We start from the raw sequence: 21632 nt of genomic DNA, 5'->3' as shown, positions 1-21632 counted from the left end.
CAATCGTCTAATGAGAATTTTATTATGTCGCCCCGTGGCTGCCCTATGGAAGAAGTAAGTGTTTTGGTCGCCGTGAGTAAGCCAATCAGCACAACTTCTCTGGATCTAGTAGATTTCTTCCTGTTCGAGCAGGTTCTCCATTTGCATATGAAACACACCGGAGCAAACAAACAAACCAGCCCATCGACTATAGCCCACTGCTCATTCATGCATGTGACCCCTGCACCACGAGAAAATATCACCATTGTAACCAAGATAATCCATGTTGTAATCATTAAGGGCATTACTAAATGGTTGCATACAACGTTGGCGGTGTGCAACTCCACCCTCTTTCTCATGAGCATGCAAGATTACTTGAAGTCACCTTCAGATGGATTAATAACCTTGACCTAATTGTCAATTAAGGGAAGAGATAATGTTGATAACGGAATATGGGTGAACCTTCTTCATTTTTTAACGCTAGATTATGGTTTTTTGGGTCTATTTGCTTGATTCTAATTATGGGCCAAGGATTAAAGATACGACTAGAGGTGGGGTCAATAGCAGACTACACATTCGAAATTTCTTATTTGATTTAGCGACTGCGGCATTATAAGTTCTCTAAAATGTAAATACAACTAAGATTATTTAACCTATATGAGACAATAGATATTGCAAAAAGACCAACATGTTACAGTAGCAAGCAACACTCAGTCAAATAATAATGCTCGGTAGAAAAATGTAACCACAAGTCAACGAGACAAAGATTTACCACGTGGTTCACGCCCTAGGACGGTGGTGACGTGAACCTAAGAAAGTACTCCATGACATGAACTCATCAAGTAATCTTGTAATGATGCCTTTTACAATAATGGAGATACATGCTATTTCTGAACTCGCAAAAAAAAAAAGATCCATGCTATTTCGAAAGAAGACATTTACATTATTAGAGGAGATGTGCCCAAACATGTACAAGAATGTACCAACATAGTATGCCACAACGACGTCAATGGCCTAGCATGAATCAAAACTAATAAACATACCAAACAGCAATACAGCGAAATGAATGAATATAACCGGCCGTACATATAAGATAACTAGCTAGGGTCTACATGTGCATATGCATCCATGATTGTATCTGTGGTGGTGGGCATGACGAGCGTGCTTCTTGGCCTCTTTCTTCTTGTGGTGCTCGTGGATGGCGAATCCTGCGCTGCCGGCGGCGACAGTGGCGGCGATCTTCTCCTTCATCTTGTGCGACCTCGCATGCTCCGGGTCCTTCCTCGCCTTGTGCTTCTCGTGCTGTATACCGATCGTGAAGTGATTGTTAGTTCTAGTTAAGCATGAGTAATTGACATTACGTAGAAAATAAGTAGTACAACGCATGAGGTGTTTGCTGCGTACCCTAGCGTATGCTCCGGCGGCGACGGCACCGAGCTTGGCCAGCTTCTCCATGTGCTTGTGATGCTTCTCCTCCTTGCGGTACTGCTCGCCGCCGGCCTCGGTCTTGCCGCTGCTGCTGCTGTGGCGGCCCATCACAAATTAGCTTTCCGAGCTAGCAATGGAGTACCTCGGTGTGCGAACTAAACTCGTGCCTTGCCTTGTCTATACATGAGGAATGGAGGATGATGATCTGTGTTTGTGTGTTTGTGATATGTGCTTGACATGAGGGCATGCATGTCTCTTTATATAGGAGGATCTGTGTACGGGCGCAACATGCAGCTCGCACGTACGTGCGCGCCTTCCTCTTACGCGTTCTCAATTTTCAAGCAATTATTGAGCCTTGTTCATATCGATACCGACCGATCGCAGATATACTTCGCTTTCGTAGACTAGATGTGGCTCGATCAATCGCCCTCGCGTTTTCTTCTTCAGATAGAAAACGACACGCACGCCACTGGATTTCCAGTAGAAACGGAAACTACTCGAGGACGACCGAGTTCGTTTGCATTCTAGCTTAACCGCGTCGGCCGGCCGGTCGGTGCAACACGGCTAAGGATTTATTTTTTATTTTTTGTGCCCGGAACGGCTATGGAATTTTCGACCCGACTAATTAACTTGTAACTAGGCAAGACGTACGTGTCGCTAGCTCATGTGGACGTACGTGCATCTACCTGAAAGTAAGTCCTCTATAAAGAAATACTTCCTCCGGCCCAAAATAAGTGACTCAATTTTGTACTACTCCCTCCTTTTCGCTTTATAAGCTTCAAATCTCAAATCTCATCAACCAAGGCATTTTATTAGTGAAGGAATATATCTCGTACTTTATAAAACTACCCCAATTAAGCTCATGCATTAATTTGGATTAATTGCAGTGCATGCATGCTTAGCCACTAGATGAGTAGAAACATTACATGCATTGATGTATTCCTCTTTAATTCTTACATGCAAAGATTTAATGCGCATTGGAAACTGAAAATGAGATGAAAATAAGCCTTCTAAATTGAAAAAACACAAAAGTTGAGCTAAGCCTTATAAACCGGAAAGGAGGAAGTAACTTCTATACAAAGTTGTACTATAGTTAAGATACTTATTTTGGAACGGAGGAAATATAAGATAGGGGTCTAAGCATTCTTATATTTCTTTACAAATGGAGTAACATTTTTTTTAAACGGATCCATACCTAACGTATCATCTACGGTTCTATCCATGCAACAAAAAGGAGGCAAAGGGGAACCAACCTGCAGTAGGAAGGTTAGGAGGACGGTATTATCTCTAGCGCACCATGACTCAAGTTCTAAACTTGACACCAGTGCTCGTATTTTCATGAATTTATTTCACATCCTCCAGCGTTGTGTATTTAGTGAGAGGATACGTTCTCGTTGATTACGAAGGCGTCTGTAGCGACTTCGTCAATCGCAAGTTTATGTTTTGATTCAGTCTCTCGAAGATGCTCATAAGAGTAGGATGAGTGTATGTGCGCATGTATGAGCATTTGCGTTTATACTATGTCCAAAAGTAGCAGCAGAAGACGGTCATTTTTTCGCATCTATATTTATATCAATATAAAAAGACTCAAAGGGACAGATCCAATTAATCTCGACCATCAAATCATGTCAATCCAATGACCTAGATTGCGTCAATGTCGAGCGCTCAACACGTTTAGCGTGCAGTTAATTTCATGCCAAATATAATGCTAATTACTCCCTCCGTCTAGGTGTGTAAGTCACCTTACAAAAAATCAGATTTTTTTCAAAACGTTTAGGCGCCGTTCATTAATTTTTCATCTCGATTCCCTCTCAGCCTTGTTCGCCAGCCAGCTTTGCCTCCTATACCTCGTTATCTTCCGGCGATAACCCCTCCTTCCATTTTTTTTCTCAAACAATGATCAATGCATGCAGCAGTCTATGCGTTGATTAGGCGAGAAATCAATGCGGCTTTGCACGCTAGAAGTACGTGGGCATGCATGGTAGTTAATACATCATCCTCTTAATTGTTGCGATTAAGTGCTATGTTTAGAAGAAGGAAATCAACGTTTTGATTGGAAGAAGGATCGGTTCAAATTTTACTTCTCCTCCAATCAGCTTGTACCTAGGTCGTGATGCACCTTCTAATGTGACTTACACACCTAGACGAAGGGAGTACATAATAACATGCAAATAATATCCTACTTAATATCCGCATGCACTTAATATACTTTCAAATTAGTATGCATTGTACGTACACATTGACTATTTCAATTAAGTAGCAGTTGTTGTTTTCAACATAAAAAAAACTAGTAATTTCGCCACATGCACATGTGGTAAGCTGCCAAAGTACTCTCCTCCTCACGAGAAGCCTTTTCTTAGACACCCTTTGACTTTTCTATTGCCAGTAATCTCATGATGGATACCATAAAAAAATTCACACGATGAGTTAGGGCATCCCAACGCTAACCTTCAAACCGCCCGCATACGTTCGGACTGTGCTGTGTGGATGTATTGTACCATCCAACGCGATTCTGCATCGGTCCACCGACAGGTCCGGTCGTCCGTTTTCCCGCAAATCAGACCAAACGTAGGTGGGTTTTGCAAGAGTCCTGACATCTGGATAACCAACAAAAAACCACCATGTATCGTCTCGACTCTGCGTCTGCCCATGATAGCTAGTATTTAGTAGAATGCAATGTGATAATTGCAGCGAATAGCTAGCGCTTTGGCGGAACGGAAGGTGCTAATTAGTATTTTAATTAATCAAATTAGGCATTCATTTGGTGAAATGTGCTCATACCATTTGGGGGAAGGTTGCTTCCGCCATGGCATGGCGTGCTTAGTAGCCTTGCTTTGATTTGGCGGAAGGTTCGCTTTCGTCATGGTGGTGCGCTTAATAGCCTTGCTTAGTGCTTTTAGTAGGTTTATTTAGCAAAATGTTTGCTTTTAGTAGGTTCATTTGGTAAAATGTTTCCCCGGATGTTTTGAATATATGCGGCTATGGTTGGATGGCCGTCTCCTGCATCCTTATACGCGGACTGGTCCCCATGTCCATGGACAGATGCCGGAGCGAATTTGCAAGTCAGCATTGGAGATACCCTTAGCTTTCCTTTTTAATTTTATTTTAAGAATCACCAATAGTTTTATTGAAGCTCAACATCCATTAGCGGTACAATGCCTTGGATCATAGACCCAAGAAAAATTACAGAATAACTCCTATTACTATGAATTACAAAGATATTTCTTGGAGACTTATTCTCCATGGTGACAATCCTTGCAACATGACCTACTAGCAAGGCATTAGTAAAGATAATCCAATCACACCTCGGCCGTGGTACCGCCAACCGTATACTTGCATGGGGTTATTAACTACTGAGGGAGTCCTGGATTAGGGGGTGTCCGGATAGCCGGACTATACCTTCGGTCGGACTCCTGGACTATGAAGATACAAGATTGAAGACTTTTTTCCGTGTCCGGAAGGGACTTTCCTTGGCGTGGAAGGCAAGCTTGGCGATATGGATATGTAGATCTCCTACCATTGTAACCGACTCTGTGTAACCCTAGCCCTCTCCGGTGTCTATATAAACCGGAGGATTTTAGTCCATAGGACGAACAACAATTATACCATAGGCTAGCTTCTAGGGTTTAGCCTCCTTGATCTCGTGGTAGATCTACTCTTGTACTACCCATATCATCAATATTAATCAAGCAGGACGTAGGATTTTACCTCCATCAAGAGGGCCCGAACCTGGGTAAAACATCGTGTCCCCTGCCTCCTGTTACCATCTGCCTAGACGCACAGTTCGGGACCCCTACCCGAGATCCGCCGGTTTGGACACCGACATTGGTGCTTTCATTGAGAGTTCCTCTGTGTCGTCACTTTTATGCCCGATGGCTCCTCCGATCATCAATGACGACGCGATCCAGAGTGAGACTTTTCTCGCCGGACAGATCTTCGTATTTGGCGGCTTTGCACTGCGGGTCAATTCGTTTTGCCATTTGGAGCAGATCGAAATCTACGCCCCTGGCCGTCAGGTCAGATTTGGAAGTTTAAACTACACAGGGGACCTCCGCGGAGACTTGATCTTCGATGGATTCGAGCCACAGCCGAGCGCGCCGCACTGTCACAATGGGCATGATCTAGCGCTGCCGCCGAACAGTGCCCTGGAGGCCGCACCTGCATCAGCTTCGACCCTTAATTCGGAGCCAACTGCGCCAATCAAGGATGGGTGGTTGGACACCGCCTCGAGGGCTGAAATCTCTACGGCAATCGAGCCGAACACCAGCCCTATTCTCTGCGAAGCCCTTGACTCCAAGGAGCCGGACTCCTCTCCAGACTCCGAGCCCTCCGCGCCCCTACCGATCGAACCCGATTGGGCGCCGATCATGGAGTTCACCGCCGCGGACATCTTTCAGCACTCGCCCTTCGGTGATATTCTGAATTCACTAAAGTCTCTCTCTCTCTTTATCAGGAGAGCCCTGGCCGGACTATGGTCAACAAGGATGGGATGCGGATGATGAAGAAATTCAAAGCCCACACATCACCCACTTCGTAGCCACTGTCGATAATTTAAACGACGTGCTCGACTTCGACTCCGAAGACATCGACGGTATGGACGACGATGTAGGAGATGAACATGAACCAATGCCTATAAGGCACTGGACAGCCACCTCATCTCATGATGTATACATGGTGGACACACCCAAAGGAAGCGACGACGAGGAACACAGGGATGCAATGAGGGATCGTTCACTCGAAAAGCAATCAAAGCGGCGACGTAAGCGCCGCTCCAAGCCCCGCCTCGACAGAGACAACAGCCGTACAGACCCAGCCATAGAGCAGGACGAGCCGGCGGATGACGAACATGCCTTCGAGGAACCGTCCGAACAGGGCAACTTGGATAAACAAACCGAACACCCCGTCCCCGGCGAAAACAACAGTCCGGACGACCTTACACCGGATAGGCTCATGGAGCAGAAGAACCTCCACGAAGGGCTCGTCGCTACTGCGCGTAGCCAGAAAAAGCAGAAGCGGAAGCTCAAAACTGCGGAAGATGCACTCAGAATCAGATGGAGCAAAGTACGCAACACCGCGGACAAATATGGCGGAAGTCGCCGCACAAAAAGCTATCCAAAGCAAAAGCTACTGCCTGAATTTGACGAGGAGGCCTTAGAGCCCCCGCAGTCAAAAAATAGGAAAGCCACCCGGTCGGATAGACGACCGCATGGCCAGCATGGAGCGGCAAGCGGCGACGCACACAAGCCAGCACGCGATCCACCAAAGGATCCGCACCAAAAATATGACCCAGCCAGATCTATGTACGGGCCAAGAAAGCAAGCTCTAATAAGCAATGCAACACAACAAATATCCGAACATCACAGCACACCCAAATACAGGGGTGCCGCACACCCCCTATGTTTCACCGATGAGGTGCTGGACCATGAATTTCCAGCGGGATTCAAGCCCGTAAACATAGAGGCGTACGACGGAACAACAGACCCTGGGGTCTGGATCGAGGATTATATTCTCCACATACACATGGCCAGACGAGATGACCTCCACGCCATAAAATACTTACCCCTCAAGCTTAAAGGGCCAGCCCGGCATTGGCTCAAAAGCCTTCTCAAAAACACCATTGGAAGTTGTCAAGAACTTGAGGATGCTTTTCGGGCAAATTTTCAATGGACCTATGTCCGCCCTCCGGATGCAGACGATCTCAGTCACAGAACTCAACAGCCCGGAGAGTCAGCCCAGAAATTCTAGAACATATTTCTTACTAAAAAGAATCAGATAGTCGACTGTCCGGACGCTGAAGCCCTAGCAGCTTTTAAGCATAACGTTCGAGACGAATGGCTCGCCAGACACCTCGGCCAAGAAAAGCCAAGAACAATGGCCGCATTAACAAGCCTCATGACCCGCTTTTGCGCAGGAGATGACAGCTGGTTGGCAAGATGTAGCACCAGCGACCCAAGTATATCCGAAGTTAGGGTTGGAAACGGAAAACCCCGACGCAACAAGGACCAGCGCCGGAATAAGAGAAACAGCCCAAAGAGCACGGCGGTCAACGCCGGATTGAAAAGCTCGCGGCAGAATCAGAGAAAGCCACCCCTCAAGGATAACAGGGACGAGCTATCCAACTTAAACAAAATCTTGGACAAGATATGTCAAATACACAGTACTCCCGGGAAGCCTGCGAACCATACCCACAGAGATTGTTGGGTTTTCAAGAAATCCCGCAAACTCAACGCCGAACACAAGGGGCTCGATACACCAAGTGAGGACGACGATGAACCCCACAAGCAGAGCACCAGGAAACAAAAGGATTTCCCACAAGAAGTCAAAACAGTAAACTTACTTCACGTGACGAACCGAATGGTGCCAACAGAGATACGCGCCATACGGTATCCCAAAGGAGTCTCGCCAATGGTTGTTAAAACCGATCACCTTCGACCATCAGGATTACTCTAGAAGTATCCGGAACGCAGGCCGGACTGCCTTGGTATTAGATCCAATAATCGGCGGACTCCACTTTACAAATGTCCTGATGGACGGCGGCAGTGGTCTAAACCTGTTATACCAGGACACAATCCGCAACATGGGGATAGACCCAACAAAAATTCGCCATAGCAAAACCTCCTTTCAAGGCGTAACGCCAGGCCCGGACGCCCGTTGCATGGGTTCTCTCCGGCTAGAAGTTATGTTCGGCTCCCCCGATAACTTCCGTCACGAACAGCTAACTTTCCACATCGCCCCATTCTCAAGTAGCTATCAAGCACTGCTCGGACGCGAAGCTTTCGCCCGCTTTAACGCAATACCGCATTATGCATCTCTTACGCTTAAGATGCCCGGTCCACGAGGCATCATCTCATTAAAGGGAAAACATTGAGTGTTCCTCCCGCGCGGAAGACAGTGCGGCTGCCTTGACAGCCCCACAATAAAGCGGCTTCACCAGCCAAAGCACCTAAACAGGTCGTCAAGACCACGGACACGGCTAGACGAGTCCGGCATAAACATACAATTGACAAAGGCTTAATAGCCGTATACCCCTATACTAGGGGCTCCGCGCATATAAAACAAGAGACAATAAAGCTCAATTTTACACATTTCGATTTATACTTCGTTTATTTAGTATAACTCATATTCGGCACGATCTTTCCTAAACTAAGTTCCTCTCTTTTATAAATGAACACCGTGCTACGCCCGTCCAGGATACGGCACAACGGAGACACGGGCGCAGATGTGCAGCAGGGACCCGTTCCAAGGATTCTTTTCAGATTAGGACCCTACGTAAACCTTTTTTACTGTCTCTTGTTGATACACATCCCCTGGTTTCTTGGTATAACCAAGGAGGAGGCTGGCATTTTGGCATGTGGCCACGTCAGAGTTTTGCGCGTACCTGGACACTAGGGGCTTATTACTAAGGGCGTTATCCCGCCCGCCCTCATAAAGACCGAATACCTTAGGGAGTGTTTGGCGTCGCGAGTTTGGCCTTATATGCATCAGCTCTGAATCATATCTTTGTTCAAATGTTGGGTTTGCCCGGCTCCTGTGTTTTGCTACCTTATGTTCCGCTCTATCGGCTAAGGCGGCACCAGGAGAACTACTGCGATTGTGCCCCGGTTCGGCCAGGCGAGCACCTCAGTAGAGAAAGCCGAAAACTGACTCTCATGATATAGCGTGAGACTGGTCAACCACTCGATGACTTACCGGAATCTTTAGGATTCCTCCGCATTAACGAAGGTCCGCTTCCCGGCCAGGCACATACGCGCCCCGAGTTCGGGCGAGCGCAGGCGCCACCAGGGGCTATATAAGTAGCCTCACTGTCAAACTCATATGGCTAAGTGAAAGTGATAAAGCATCATAGTCCGATTGCCTAGTTCGCTGCGCTATCACCTTCTTTGTAGGACCAAGACGTTGGATCAAGTGTGAAAATGCGCCTTCTGCGAACACCCCCGCATTATGTGCGTGGGGGCTGAAGCCGACGACTGCCATCTTTCAGATTATATATACATATATGTTAAACGGCCGCACAGGAGGTATTATAATACTTGCAGGCACAAGTATAAAAAGCTTTTACAATTTATCAAAATATTGTTTTACAATAATATATGCTATTCGAATATAGTATCCTTCGAGCACTGTGTCTCTATTAAACGAGCACCTTGCAGAACTTCCTGAAAATAGTGCTCGGCAGGTACTCGGCTTCCATCCGAGTCTGGGGATGCAACAGCGGTGGCCTCCATTTCCGCCCAGTATGTCTTCACACGGGCAAGAGCCATCCGCGAACCCTCTATGCACGCTGACCTCTTCATCGCATCGATATGCGGCGCCGCACCAAGGAACTGCTGCACTAAGTTGAAATAACTTTTCGGCTCCGGCCTCTCTGGCCACAGATGACTCATGACATACTTCATGGCGAGTCCGGACAACCTATTTAGCTCGGCCCATTCGGCCAAACGATCGGCTAATGACAGTGGACGCTCCGGATTGTGGAACTGTGACCAAAAGAGCTTTTCCACTTCGCGATCTTCTTGATCTCGGAAGTGTTCGGCCGCATCTACGGCACTCGCTTCCAAATCCAGATAGGTGTCCGCCGTACTCCACATCTGGTCTAACGGAGCATGTTTAGGATCACAGAACTTCCTCCGCAGCATAAAGGGCTTTCCAGTCGCGATCTCTCCGGCCTGACACAGCTCCTCCTTCATAGCTCTCATTGCAGAGCGAGCATCCTTGGCATCGGAAACGGCCTTCTCCAGGTCCGTTTGTTCCGCCCGATCTTCTTTTTCAAGAAGCTTGCAACGGTCAGCGGCGTTCTTCAGCTTCACGGCCATCTCGGCCATTTCCTTCTTGCCTCAGCAATGAGCAGCCTGTTCGGCTTTCAGCTCTTCAATTGCCTTTCCGGCACCCGCATCATTTTTCCTGGCTTGCTCCTGGGCTCGGGCAAGTTCCGCCCTAAGATTCTCCATGGCAGCAGCACCATCTGCATCAAGCGCACACATTGTAAGATACTGGCATAAAGCTCCTCTTACCAGGTGCCGCCGGAGGAATTACATACCTTGGGCCTCATCAAGCCGCTTGTTGACAAGCGCGATGTCGGCACCTTCCACGTCAAGTTGCCGCTTTAGCTCGGCAAATTCATCAGTCCGGCTTGACACCGGACACTTCGCCACCTACGTATGAAGGCGGCATATTAGACCTGGGATTATGATCCTCTGCGCGCCATCACTTTTGACAACGCACAGAGTCTCAGGGGCTACTATCTACACAGGGCACATCTTATTTATGCGCAACTGTCCTATAAGGGTACATTATTTCGCGTACCTCAAAACCTGTCAGTAAACTCCTGATGGCCTCGTGCAATCCGCTCTCCGCGGATGAAATCCTCTCAATCACCGTACCCATCAATGCACGGTGCTCCTCTGAGATAGATGCTCGCCCTAGCAGATCCTTTAGCTCCTCCGACCGCGCACCAGACGGCGCCGGACTCGTCTGATGGCCCTTTTCGAAGGCCGGACACGGAGGGCTTTGGGGGGGCATATGACTACCTTCCGGCCCTGCCGGACTCAGAGAAACCCTCCGCGACGATACCTCACGGTCGCCCGCCGCACAAGGCGGTATGGCAGGGGGAGGCGTTCCGCTCTCCATCATCTCCGGAAGAAGATCCTCCGAAGACGAGCTCTGCTGAGAAGGGCTAAGGTCCGAGCTACAAGGTAAATTTTCAATTACTTTTCTCAGATATAAAGCAAGGATTTCTCTCGTTTCTTAAAAAGAAAACTCCTCTCTACTTACGGCTCGATGGAGGGCTAATCCCCTTGAGGGCATAATTCGGCCGAAGTATCCCCCAGCACAGGACCCTCTGGCGAAGATTTCTTCCTCCGCTTTGAGGCCATGGTCTCCGGGTCTTCAAAGGAGGTCCTCTTCTTCCCCTGAGGAGAGGAATTTTCGATTCCTCCCTTCTGGACAACCTCCTTCGAGGAGGCTGTAGCTTCCTTGTCCCCTCCCTCGCTTTCCTTTGAAGGCACAACCTCCAACATCCTGACTAGCATGGGACCCGACGTGGTCTCGGGGAGGGGGGCCGGACACCTGATTAGCTTTGCTTTCGCTATCCACTCCTATTTAAAGGACAGCTCTTTAGGGGCAATTTTATGATAAATATACGGATAGCGAGTCCGGGCACAAGGCTACTTACTTGAGTATCCGGACGATTGCAGCTCAAACCTGTGTCCTCCGTAGAATCCGGACACACTATTTGTGGTCCGAAGAACAATTTGTACATCTCCACGGGCGTCATGCCAAGAAAATGTTGGAGAACTCGTGGTCCCTCTGGGTTGAACTCCCACAGGCGGAGGGGGGGACGTTTGCAGGGTAGAACTCGGCGAATTAACATAACCTGCATCACCATGACCAGACTGATGTCTCTTTCTAGGAGATCTCGGATGCGGCCCTGCAATAGGGGCACGTCCTTTGCCGACCCCCAGTCCAGCCCCTTATTGACCCATGACGCCAGTCGTGGTGGGGGACCCGAGCGGAAAGTAGGCAGCGTCACCCACTTGGTGCTCCTGGGAGCTGTGATATAAAACCACTCTCGTTGCCATAAGCTGGACTCCTCTTGAAAAGAGCCCTCGGGCCATGGAGCACCAGCATTCTTGCCTATAAAAGCACCTCCGCACTCCGCGTGCCGTCCCTCGATCGTCTTCGGCTCTACTTTGAAGGTCTTGAGCCATAGTCCGAAGTGAGGGGTAATACGGAGGAAGGCTTCACACACGACGATGAATGAGGAAATATGGAGGATGGACTCCGGAGCTAAGTCGTGAAATTCCAGCCCATAATAAAACATGAGCCCCCTCACGAAGGGATCCGTCGGGAAGCCTAGCCCCCGAAGGAAGTGAGACATGAACACCACACTCTCACCAGGCTTGGGAGTCAGAATGACCTGCCCTTGAGCAGGCAGCCTATGCGAGATTTCGCCGGTCAAGAACCTGGCCTCTCTCAACTTCAGCACGTCCTCCTCCGTCAGGCATCCATCGGCCTCGAAGGTCGGAACCGGACATTGTCGAAGGTCCGAAGCGCCTGAAATCTGGAGCCTTGGGTGTTGGAACTCGAGGCGAAGGGTGAACTCGTTTGAGATTGAAAGAAAGGAGTAAGGCCTTGGTCTCTTTATAAGAGGTTGAATACCAAGGGCCCTCCCCGTGACCGTTTGGGACTCGCCTTTGATCGAGAAAACATACCAACGGGTACGGTTGGGTTACCCATGCCCGTGTTGATGAGAATCCCGGAATAAGGGGACACGATCTCTGCTTTGACAAGACGTGCCAAGGAAACCGCCTCGCTAACGCGCTGAGGTGGAACAGTAAAACGATTCGAATAAAGACTTGATCGTGGTGTGATGTCACGCTACGGAATACGTCGGCAGATTACATTTGTGTAAATATTATTCTCTCTATGGCAATATGTGGAAACTTATTTTGCAGAGCCGGACACTACCTTTGTGTTCGAAATCTTCTATGAAGTACTTGGAGGAGGAACCCGCCTTGCAATGCCGAAGACAATCTGCGCACCGGACTCGTCGTCATTGATGCCTGATTCAGGGGGTACTGAGGGAGTCCTGGATTAGGGGGTGTCCGGATAGCCGGACTATACCTTCGGCCGGACTCCTGGACTATGAAGATACAAGATTGAAGACTTCGTCCCGTGTCCGGAGGGGACTTTCCTTGGCGTGGAAGGCAAGCTTGGCGATACGGATATGTAGATCTCCTACCATTGTAACCGACTCTGTGTAACCCTAGCCCTCTCCGGTGTCTATATAAACTGGAAGCTTTTAGTCCATAGGACGAACAACAATCATACCATAGGCTAGCTTCTAGGGTTTAGCCTCCTTGATCTCGTGGTAGATCTACTCTTGTACTACCCATATCATCAATATTAATCAAGCAGGATGTAGGATTTTACCTCCATCAAGAGGGCCCGAACCTGGGTAAAACATCATGTCCCCAGCCTCCTGTTACCATCCGCCTAGACGCACAGTTCGGGACCCCCTACCCGAGATCCGCCGGTTTTGACACCGACAACTACCTTCAATGGTTTTTGATATCCCGATGCAACGTCCACGTGAAAAGATGGAACATCATGTGCGTTGAACGTTCTTGGGCCGGGATGATCCCCTAGAAATGTAGGTTGTCGAAATACAAAATATTAACCAAGATGCTCGATAAGCACACTGAAGCCACAAGAGATCAGACCAACAAAAGCACCAGGCGCTAACACAAACTCTTCATATCCGCATGAACGCATCTGTGAGAACAAAAACCCAAATTTCGCAAGATTGGACTTATGAAGTCATGATAACTCTGGCTTTGTGGCACTACCCCGTTAGGATTCATCACAGGAAGAGAAGAACAAGAGTAACTTTATTCTAACCGGCGTTGCACCCTTCGCAAGAACATCTATAGCATGATTATGTGAGGTTTGTTTACTGTGCAGTGATGAATCATGCCTCCCTCCTTTCCATGAGGAGAAGGGGGCGCCTCCGCAATTGGGCCCTTGTGGACCAATTCTCCTTCCACCACTTGGCCTTTTAAAATCCGTTGATATTTAATTAATATAAAATCCTCATAACTATATTAGAGTCTTTTATTATTAATTTAACATTTCCGAAGACATTTTCCATCTATATATATATTATCAGTAATACCTGGTATTCCACGATAAACTCTGGAACCCTTCCGGAAACCCCGAAGCGCTTCCGGTTCCTCTCGAAACTATCTCGAATATTAATGAAACAATTTCATAAATATTTTCTCATTACTCTTATCCTACTAACACTCAGCAGACCGTGATTACATTAAGCTTGTGACCATGTAGGTTCGGTAAAACATAGACATGAACAAAACCCCTTTCGTTCAATGACTGATAGCAGAACCGTGGACATCTATATCGATCCCTATGAGTACACGATGACATTCGAGCGAACCTTTGGTTATGATGTGCTATTCCCTTTGCTTTGCGATACTTTACAAAACCCGATGTGATGTATATCGGTATCCTCTTGAGTCATACACATGCTCACTATACCGGTCTCCTCGCTACCGGTTTTGTTCCGACGATATTATCTCAAAGTACAACAAACAAGTTTGGGTCGATTCAATATGATCGTTCTAACGTCATACTCTTAATTTTGTTTTAAAACTATCATTACACTTAATGATATCCTAAGATCTGAACAACATGATCATCAACAACACTTCAGCTAGTCTTAGAGACGAGACTAGGAATCTTATTTTACCATCTATCATTCCACATATGCATATGAGTTTCTCACTGAATCTCATATTCCATGATCATAGCAGTTATAACATAGAATGTAAACTCTTAGTTATGAATATAGAAATATTATAATACAATATTATTGTCTCTAAGGCATATTTCCAACACATAATAAGTGACACCCAATATGCCGTGAACCCCAGGTGTAACAAGATCCTCTCTAGATAAATCCGTTTGGCCCTATCATACGCCTTGTGCATGTCAAGCTTCACCACACAAGTTCCATGTTTACCTTTATTCTTCTTTTTAATAGCATGATTAGATTCAAAAGACATCAGCAAATTATCTGAGATAAGACCTCCCGGGAAAAAAACACTTTGGTGCTAAATAATCTCCAACAAAAGAAATTTCAGACGATTAACAAGCAGTTTTCAAATCACCTTATACATCACGTTGCATAAGCTTATGGGCCAAAAAACTGAGTTATGACCTCATGATTGTCGATCTTAGGGACGAGAAAAATAGTGGTATTATTCTAGCCATCCGGAATCTTCCTAGTGTTTACAGCCGACAACATTTCATCAATGAGATCGTCCTCGACTTTGTGGCAAAAACTCTTGTAGAAAATAACATGTATTTACTGCCACGATCGTGTTTACTGCCACGGTCGCCGCCGGCAGCGCCGGCTTGGCGATCCATGGGCGCCGCCAAGAAGCACGCCCGTCATGGCCACCACCGCTGATAGACATACACTCATGGATGCAAATGCACACGTAGACCCTTGCTAGCTATCTTATATGTATGGCCGGTTACATTCATTCATTTTGTTGTCTTGTTCCATAGTACTAAATTGTTGTTTGGTATGTGTATTTTCGTGACATAATCGTATAGTATGTTGGTACATTCTTGTAGTACATTTTTGGGCACATCTCCTCTAATAATAATCTACACGCCTTATTTTCTCTCGAAATAGCAGGGATCTCCATTGAAAATGCCCAACATTACAACATTACTAGATGTCAAGGAGTACTTTCTTGTGTTCGCGTCACCGCCACCCAAGGGCGTGAACCACATGATAAATCTTTGTCTCCATGACTCGTGGTTACTTTCTTCTACCGAGCCTTGTTATTTGGTTGAGTGCTGCATTCTACCGTAACATGTTGGTCTTGTTGCAAGATCTATTGCCTCATATAGGTTGAAGAAACTTAGTTGTATTTAAACTTTGGAGAACTTATACATCCACTGTCTCTAAATCAACTAGGAAATTTAAAATATGTATTCGGCTATTTGACCCCACTTCTAGTCGTCATCATTCGCTGGGCCATGAATCAGGCCGTCTCTGATGACGCTAAACAAAGAAAGAAGTGAGGCAAGTATAAGAACTACTGGGCTCCTAATGATCGTCGTGCCGCAGTGTATTGGGAGACGGCTAACGCGCTACCGGCGGTCATCGATGGGGAGCCTAAGCAGAAGGAAGAAGTGGTGCAGATGCCAGCGAGGGCACCGGAGCCAGGCTGTTGTACCTGGCAGATCGACCTCGCTCCGGCGAGGACGACGATGACGTCTCGCCGGCCCGCACGGGGATGAAGAAGAAGATGAAGCCCAGCGGCTCGACCCGCCGCTGCACACACCAGTGACGGTCGCCGCGGTGAGCCAGTGTCCGTTGTGTACCCCCTATACCCCAATCCCCCTTCTGGTGATCGCATCTACCTCTATTCTGATCTTGCATGAACTAGTTTGAAGTACTATGAACTCGTATGAACTAGTATGAACTACCTCTACATGCTTATCTACCTCTATTCCCCATTCCCCTCCGCCGTGGATCGAATCTAACGCCGGATTGAAGGGGGGAAAGTTCTGCATGTCGAACAGAGAGAAGTGCTTACCGCCATTGTCGCGGGCCAACTGATGATCCGCTCGCCGGTGATGGAGTCCGGTGGTCTTCTTGCTCTGCTCATATCCGCCGCCGCCGGTGAGAGTTGGGAGAGTGGGGGAGAGTGGGGAGAGGGAGCGGTGAGGCTAATAACTGCCGGCGCTTCAGGAAGCAACGCGGCTTCTCGAGCATGGCCGCGCGCGTGCAGCCGCCGCAGCCCACATGCACCGCTCGGGCCTGGCCCTGGAGAAACTACCGATTCGTGCATTCCCAGGGAGCGGGCCCATGAGTGCTTTAAGGTCCGTGCCATGCGGGCCAAACAGTGAAAGCAGGCAACCAATCGGCCCGTTTCTGTCCCGCGCGAGCCAGACCGGGCCTCATGCAAGCTAACAGACACGTCCCTAGTACATGGGGATCTCCTCAACTTTCGTCCATGTTAGTGTTTCCATTCTGCGTGATAAGCCTTTTTACCAAAAATATACCACTCATGTTATTGTGCCATGAAAACGAAGTCCTCCATCATTCCCATAGCAAGCGGGATGTCTAGGATTCGTTGCACAATAACTAGCCAAAAAGATTTTGTGATAAGTTGTTCATCTCATTCTCTGTTGTCCACATTGAGTAGGTCGCAAACCTTCATGATCAGAATGTTTCCTCTACTCTTCATCACTTTCATGGCAGGTCTGCTAGGGATCCAAGGGGCCTTCCAGATATATATTTGTGATCCATCACTTACTCTCCATATGTATCCTCTTATAAGGACGTGTTTGGTTGCCTGGATATAGGCCAACCAAGCCCGCCCGGGAAGAAAATGGGTTGTTTGGTTACCTGCTTTCACTGTTTGTCTTTTATAGCACAAACTTAAAGAACCTTGGGGCCAGGCTCACTGGGAACCTACGAATCGACAGTTTTTCAACAGCCATGTGCGTGGGATGCACGACGGTGGCGTCGGCTGCACGCGAGGAGCCACACTCAAGACGTCGTGTTGTTTTCCGAAGCACCAGCAATAATTACCCCCACCTTCCCTCACCATTCTACCATTCTCACACCGACAACTGCTATAAGAGGATTGGAGAACAGTAAGCCAACCATCGGCCTCCATCACCGGCATCACCAACATCACCTGCAGCACTTCGGCAGTGGCGGAAAGCCCTATTTTCATCTCCTTGCTTATGTTTATCATATTCGATCCGCATTTAGATTCGGTCCACCTATTCAATCCACATTCTACGGGAAATGGGAATCGGGGTAAATAGCCATAAGATTGATCAACACTTCTTCATGAGTACTAAGTAGCGATGGATTTTAGGTTTTGTTCGGGATTGAGTACAGGTGGAACAGGGATTCGAGGTTAATCTTACACAATAGTAGTAAATCCTAGCCATGATGACCCTAGAGGCGCTTGGAGCGGCGGGGCCTGGCTCCGTCACACTAGCTACCATAGCATGCACCATCTCATCATCCTTGCCGGTGTTCAGATCGATCAGCATACAACTGTGGCCTAGCTCCAGCACCCTGACCACCACCTCCACCGCTTCTTCTTCCTCTTCCAACTCTAGACCGATGACCCCCGGTGCCACCAATCTCTTAGTCCATAACGCAGCAAGTTGGTCTTGAGGAGCCCTGTACCCCCTATACTTGGACCATCTTGCCCTCTAACTAGCATCACCGGAATCGGTCTGATTCATGGCCCTATGCAGGATGTACACTGACATAGAACCCTTCGCTGGGTTAGAATCAGCGTCTTCAACTCTTTCGCCGTCGCCTTCTTCACCACAACGTCTGCCTCCTTTTGCATGTCTTCGATGCTAGTGAAGTCCGAGCACACTTCCATGGTGTTCTCGAACTTGTTGCGGTCACCGAGCGAGCTCCCAAGGAAGAAAGCCCTCCATCCAATGCCCCAAGGGAAGGGGTTGGTGTTGGAGTTCATGTAGATGAAGAGGTGGAAGAGGAGTGAGAGACAAGGAGGCTTAATTGAGTGCGGTGGTCGGTAAGTAGTTAGTGTTTGGCTGAGTAAATATAGGTGTTTTGGAGAGGTGGACGATAGGATTTAATGCCGATCAACCTTTGAACTTTGTGTTGTTCGTAATGCAGAATTTTGTGATGCTCCTAATGCAGATCGACACGGAGAACAAGGGCAAGGAGGTCGTGCCAGCCATGGAGAAGGCATTGAAGTGGTGACCAAGTACGGGAGGCACGATGACACCATCGCTGTAAACGTCTAGAAGAGCTCTCTGGTGCTCATGCTGGTTTTGTTATTAGTTTAATGCCGTACTGGTTTGGTTCAAAACTGTTTGGTTGAAGTGTCGTACTATCGTCATAACTGCTTGGTTTGGTTTTAAACTATGTTTATATGCTACTATGTGTGTCTTTTCGTTTTTTCTACCTGATTAGTGTGCTGGTAACCTCGCCACCTTGATGAGGAGGTTGCCAGACCACATGCGTTGCATGTAACCAAACGCCATGGTTTGTGTTTCCACCTAAACAAGCGGGCAATGAAACATCCTACCTTCCGTTTCGCCCCAGGTAGGGTAAAGGGTATCCAGGCAACAAAACAACATGCAAATGTTGGTTTTTGCTTGTTTTTACTCAGCTAGGCTCAACTGGGTCAAGCATGCAATGCAGACAAAAGTTGCTACGGCTACCAAACATGCCCTAAAAGTTTGGATCCCACCCCACGAGCTTTGACAAGTATAAGAGCTCCCCTTCTTGAGGTTGCAGTTCAGGAGGTCTCCATCAGCAGGGGTGTATTTTGCTCTCAACACGCTATCTCATAAAGAGACAGGTTCTAATAAAAGTCTCCAACACTAGTTTGCTAACACTTCATGAATGAGATCCTCCCTGATTATGTGGCAAAATCTCTTATAGAAAACATGTAGGCCATCCGCGTCTAGTGCCTTTAAATCACCCATATTATACATAGATATTTCACCTCATCTCTGGTGTAAGGTTTGTCTAACTCCACATTCATATATTCGGTCACACTGGGCTTAACCTTATCAATAATATTCTGGTCAGTTTCTCGGACCACCGGCAAAAACAGGGAACAGAAATAGGTCGCCACATGTGACTTGAACATCTCTTGGTCCTCGATCCAATCAGTTGTATCTGCTTTCAATCGTCTAATGAGAATTTTATTATGTCGCCCCGTGGCTGCCCTATGGAAGAAGTAAGTGTTTTGGTCGCCGTGAGTAAGCCAATCAGCACAACTTCTCTGGATCTAGTAGATTTCTTCCTGTTTGAGCAGGTTCTCCATTTGCATATGAAACACACCGGAGCAAACAAACAAACCAGCCCATCGACTATAGCCCACTGCTCATTCATGCATGTGACCCCCTGCACCACGAGAAAATATCACCACCGTAACCAAGATAATCCATATTGTAATCATTAAGGGCATTACTAAATGGTTGCATACAACGTTGGCGGTGTGCAACTCCACCCTCTTTCTCATGAGCATGCAAGATTACTTGAAGTCACCTTCAGATGGATTAATAACCTTGACCTAATTGTCAATTAAGGGAAGAGATAATGTTGATAACGGAATATGGGTGAACCTTCTTCATTTTTTAACGCTAGATTATGGTTTTTTTGGTCTATTTGCTTGATTCTAATTATGGGCCAAGGATTAAAGATACGACTAGAGGTGGGGTCAATAGCAGACTACACAAAATTTCTTATTTGATTTAGCGACTGCGGCATTATAAGTTCTCTAAAATGTAAATACAACTAAGATGATTTAACCTATATGAGACAATAGATATTGCAAAAAGACCAACATGTTACAGTAGCAAGCAACACTCAATCAAATAATAATGCTCGGTAGAAAAATGTAACCACAAGTCAACGAGACAAAGATTTACCACGTGGTTCACGCCCTAGGACGGTGGTGACGTGAACCTAAGAAAGTACTCCATGACATGAACTCATCAAGTAATCTTGTAATGATGCCTTTTACAATAATGGAGATACATGCTATTTCTGAACTCGCAAAAAAAAAAGATCCATGCTATTTCGAAAGAAGACATTTACATTATTAGAGGAGATGTGCCCAAACATGTACAAGAATGTACCAACATAGTATGCCACAACGACGTCAATGGCCTAGCATGAATCAAAACTAATAAACATACCAAACAGCAATACAGCGAAATGAATGAATATAACCGGCCGTACATATAAGATAACTAGCTAGGGTCTACATGTGCATATGCATCCATGATTGTATCTGTGGTGGTGGGCATGACGAGCGTGCTTCTTGGCCTCTTTCTTCTTGTGGTGCTCGTGGATGGCGAATCCTGCGCTGCCGGCGGCGACAGTGGCGGCGATCGTCTCCTTCATCTTGTGCGACCTCGCATGCTCCGGGTCCTTCCTCGCCTTGTGCTTCTCGTGCTGTATACCGATCGTGAAGTGATTGTTAGTTCTAGTTAAGCATGAGTAATTGACATTACGTAGAAAATAAGTAGTACAACGCATGAGGTGTTTGCTGCGTACCCTAGCGTATGCTCCGGCGGCGACGGCACCGAGCTTGGCCAGCTTCTCCATGTGCTTGTGATGCTTCTCCTCCTTGCGGTACTGCTCGCCGCCGGCCTCGGTCTTGCCGCTGCTGCTGCTGTGGCGGCCCATCACAAATTAGCTTTCCGAGCTAGCAATGGAGTACCTCGGTGTGCGAACTAAACTCGTGCCTTGCCTTGTCTATACATGAGGAATGGAGGATGATGATCTGTGTTTGTGTGTTTGTGATATGTGCTTGACATGAGGGCATGCATGTCTCTTTATATAGGAGGATCTGTGTACGGGCGCAACATGCAGCGCGCACGTACAATTTTCAAGCAATTATTGAGCCTTGTTCATATCGATACCGACCGATCGCAGATATACTTCGCTTTCGTAGACTAGATGTGGCTCGATCAATCGCCCTCGCGTTTTCTTCTTCAGATAGAAAACGACAAGCACGCCACTGGATTTCCAGTAGAAACGGAAACTACTCGAGGACGACCGAGTTCGTTTGCATTCTAGCTTAACCGCGTCGGCCGGCCGGTCGGTGCAACACGGCTAAGGATTTATTTTTTATTTTTTGTGCCCGGAACGGCTACGGAATTTTCGA

At 47.3% G+C, this 21632-nt stretch overlaps 2 protein-coding genes across 2 annotated transcripts; both read right to left on the bottom strand.

Annotated features, from left to right (window-relative positions):
• Positions 1–901: 901 nt before the first annotated feature.
• LOC125549425 (uncharacterized) lies at positions 902–1650 on the bottom strand. Its single transcript, XM_048712839.2, has 2 exons — positions 1384–1650; positions 902–1281 (listed from the first exon to the last, which is right to left on the bottom strand). The coding sequence occupies exons 1-2, from the start codon at positions 1513–1515 to the stop codon at positions 1081–1083; spliced, it is 333 nt and encodes a 110-aa protein (XP_048568796.2). The 5' UTR covers positions 1516–1650; the 3' UTR covers positions 902–1080.
• Positions 1651–20537: 18887 nt separating this feature from the next.
• Positions 20538–21288, bottom strand: LOC147982226 (uncharacterized). The gene is made up of 2 exons (XM_087517298.1): positions 21020–21288; positions 20538–20917 (listed from the first exon to the last, which is right to left on the bottom strand). The coding sequence occupies exons 1-2, from the start codon at positions 21149–21151 to the stop codon at positions 20717–20719; spliced, it is 333 nt and encodes a 110-aa protein (XP_087373424.1). The 5' UTR covers positions 21152–21288; the 3' UTR covers positions 20538–20716.
• Positions 21289–21632: the final 344 nt, after the last annotated feature.

Source organism: Triticum urartu, chromosome 3A, assembly GCF_056163025.1.
Source record: "Triticum urartu cultivar PI428250 chromosome 3A, HENAU_Tu73, whole genome shotgun sequence".
NCBI lineage: Eukaryota > Viridiplantae > Streptophyta > Magnoliopsida > Poales > Poaceae > Triticum > Triticum urartu.
Note: the sequence above shows the minus strand (reverse complement) of the source record. Positions and strands in the feature narration are given on the sequence as shown.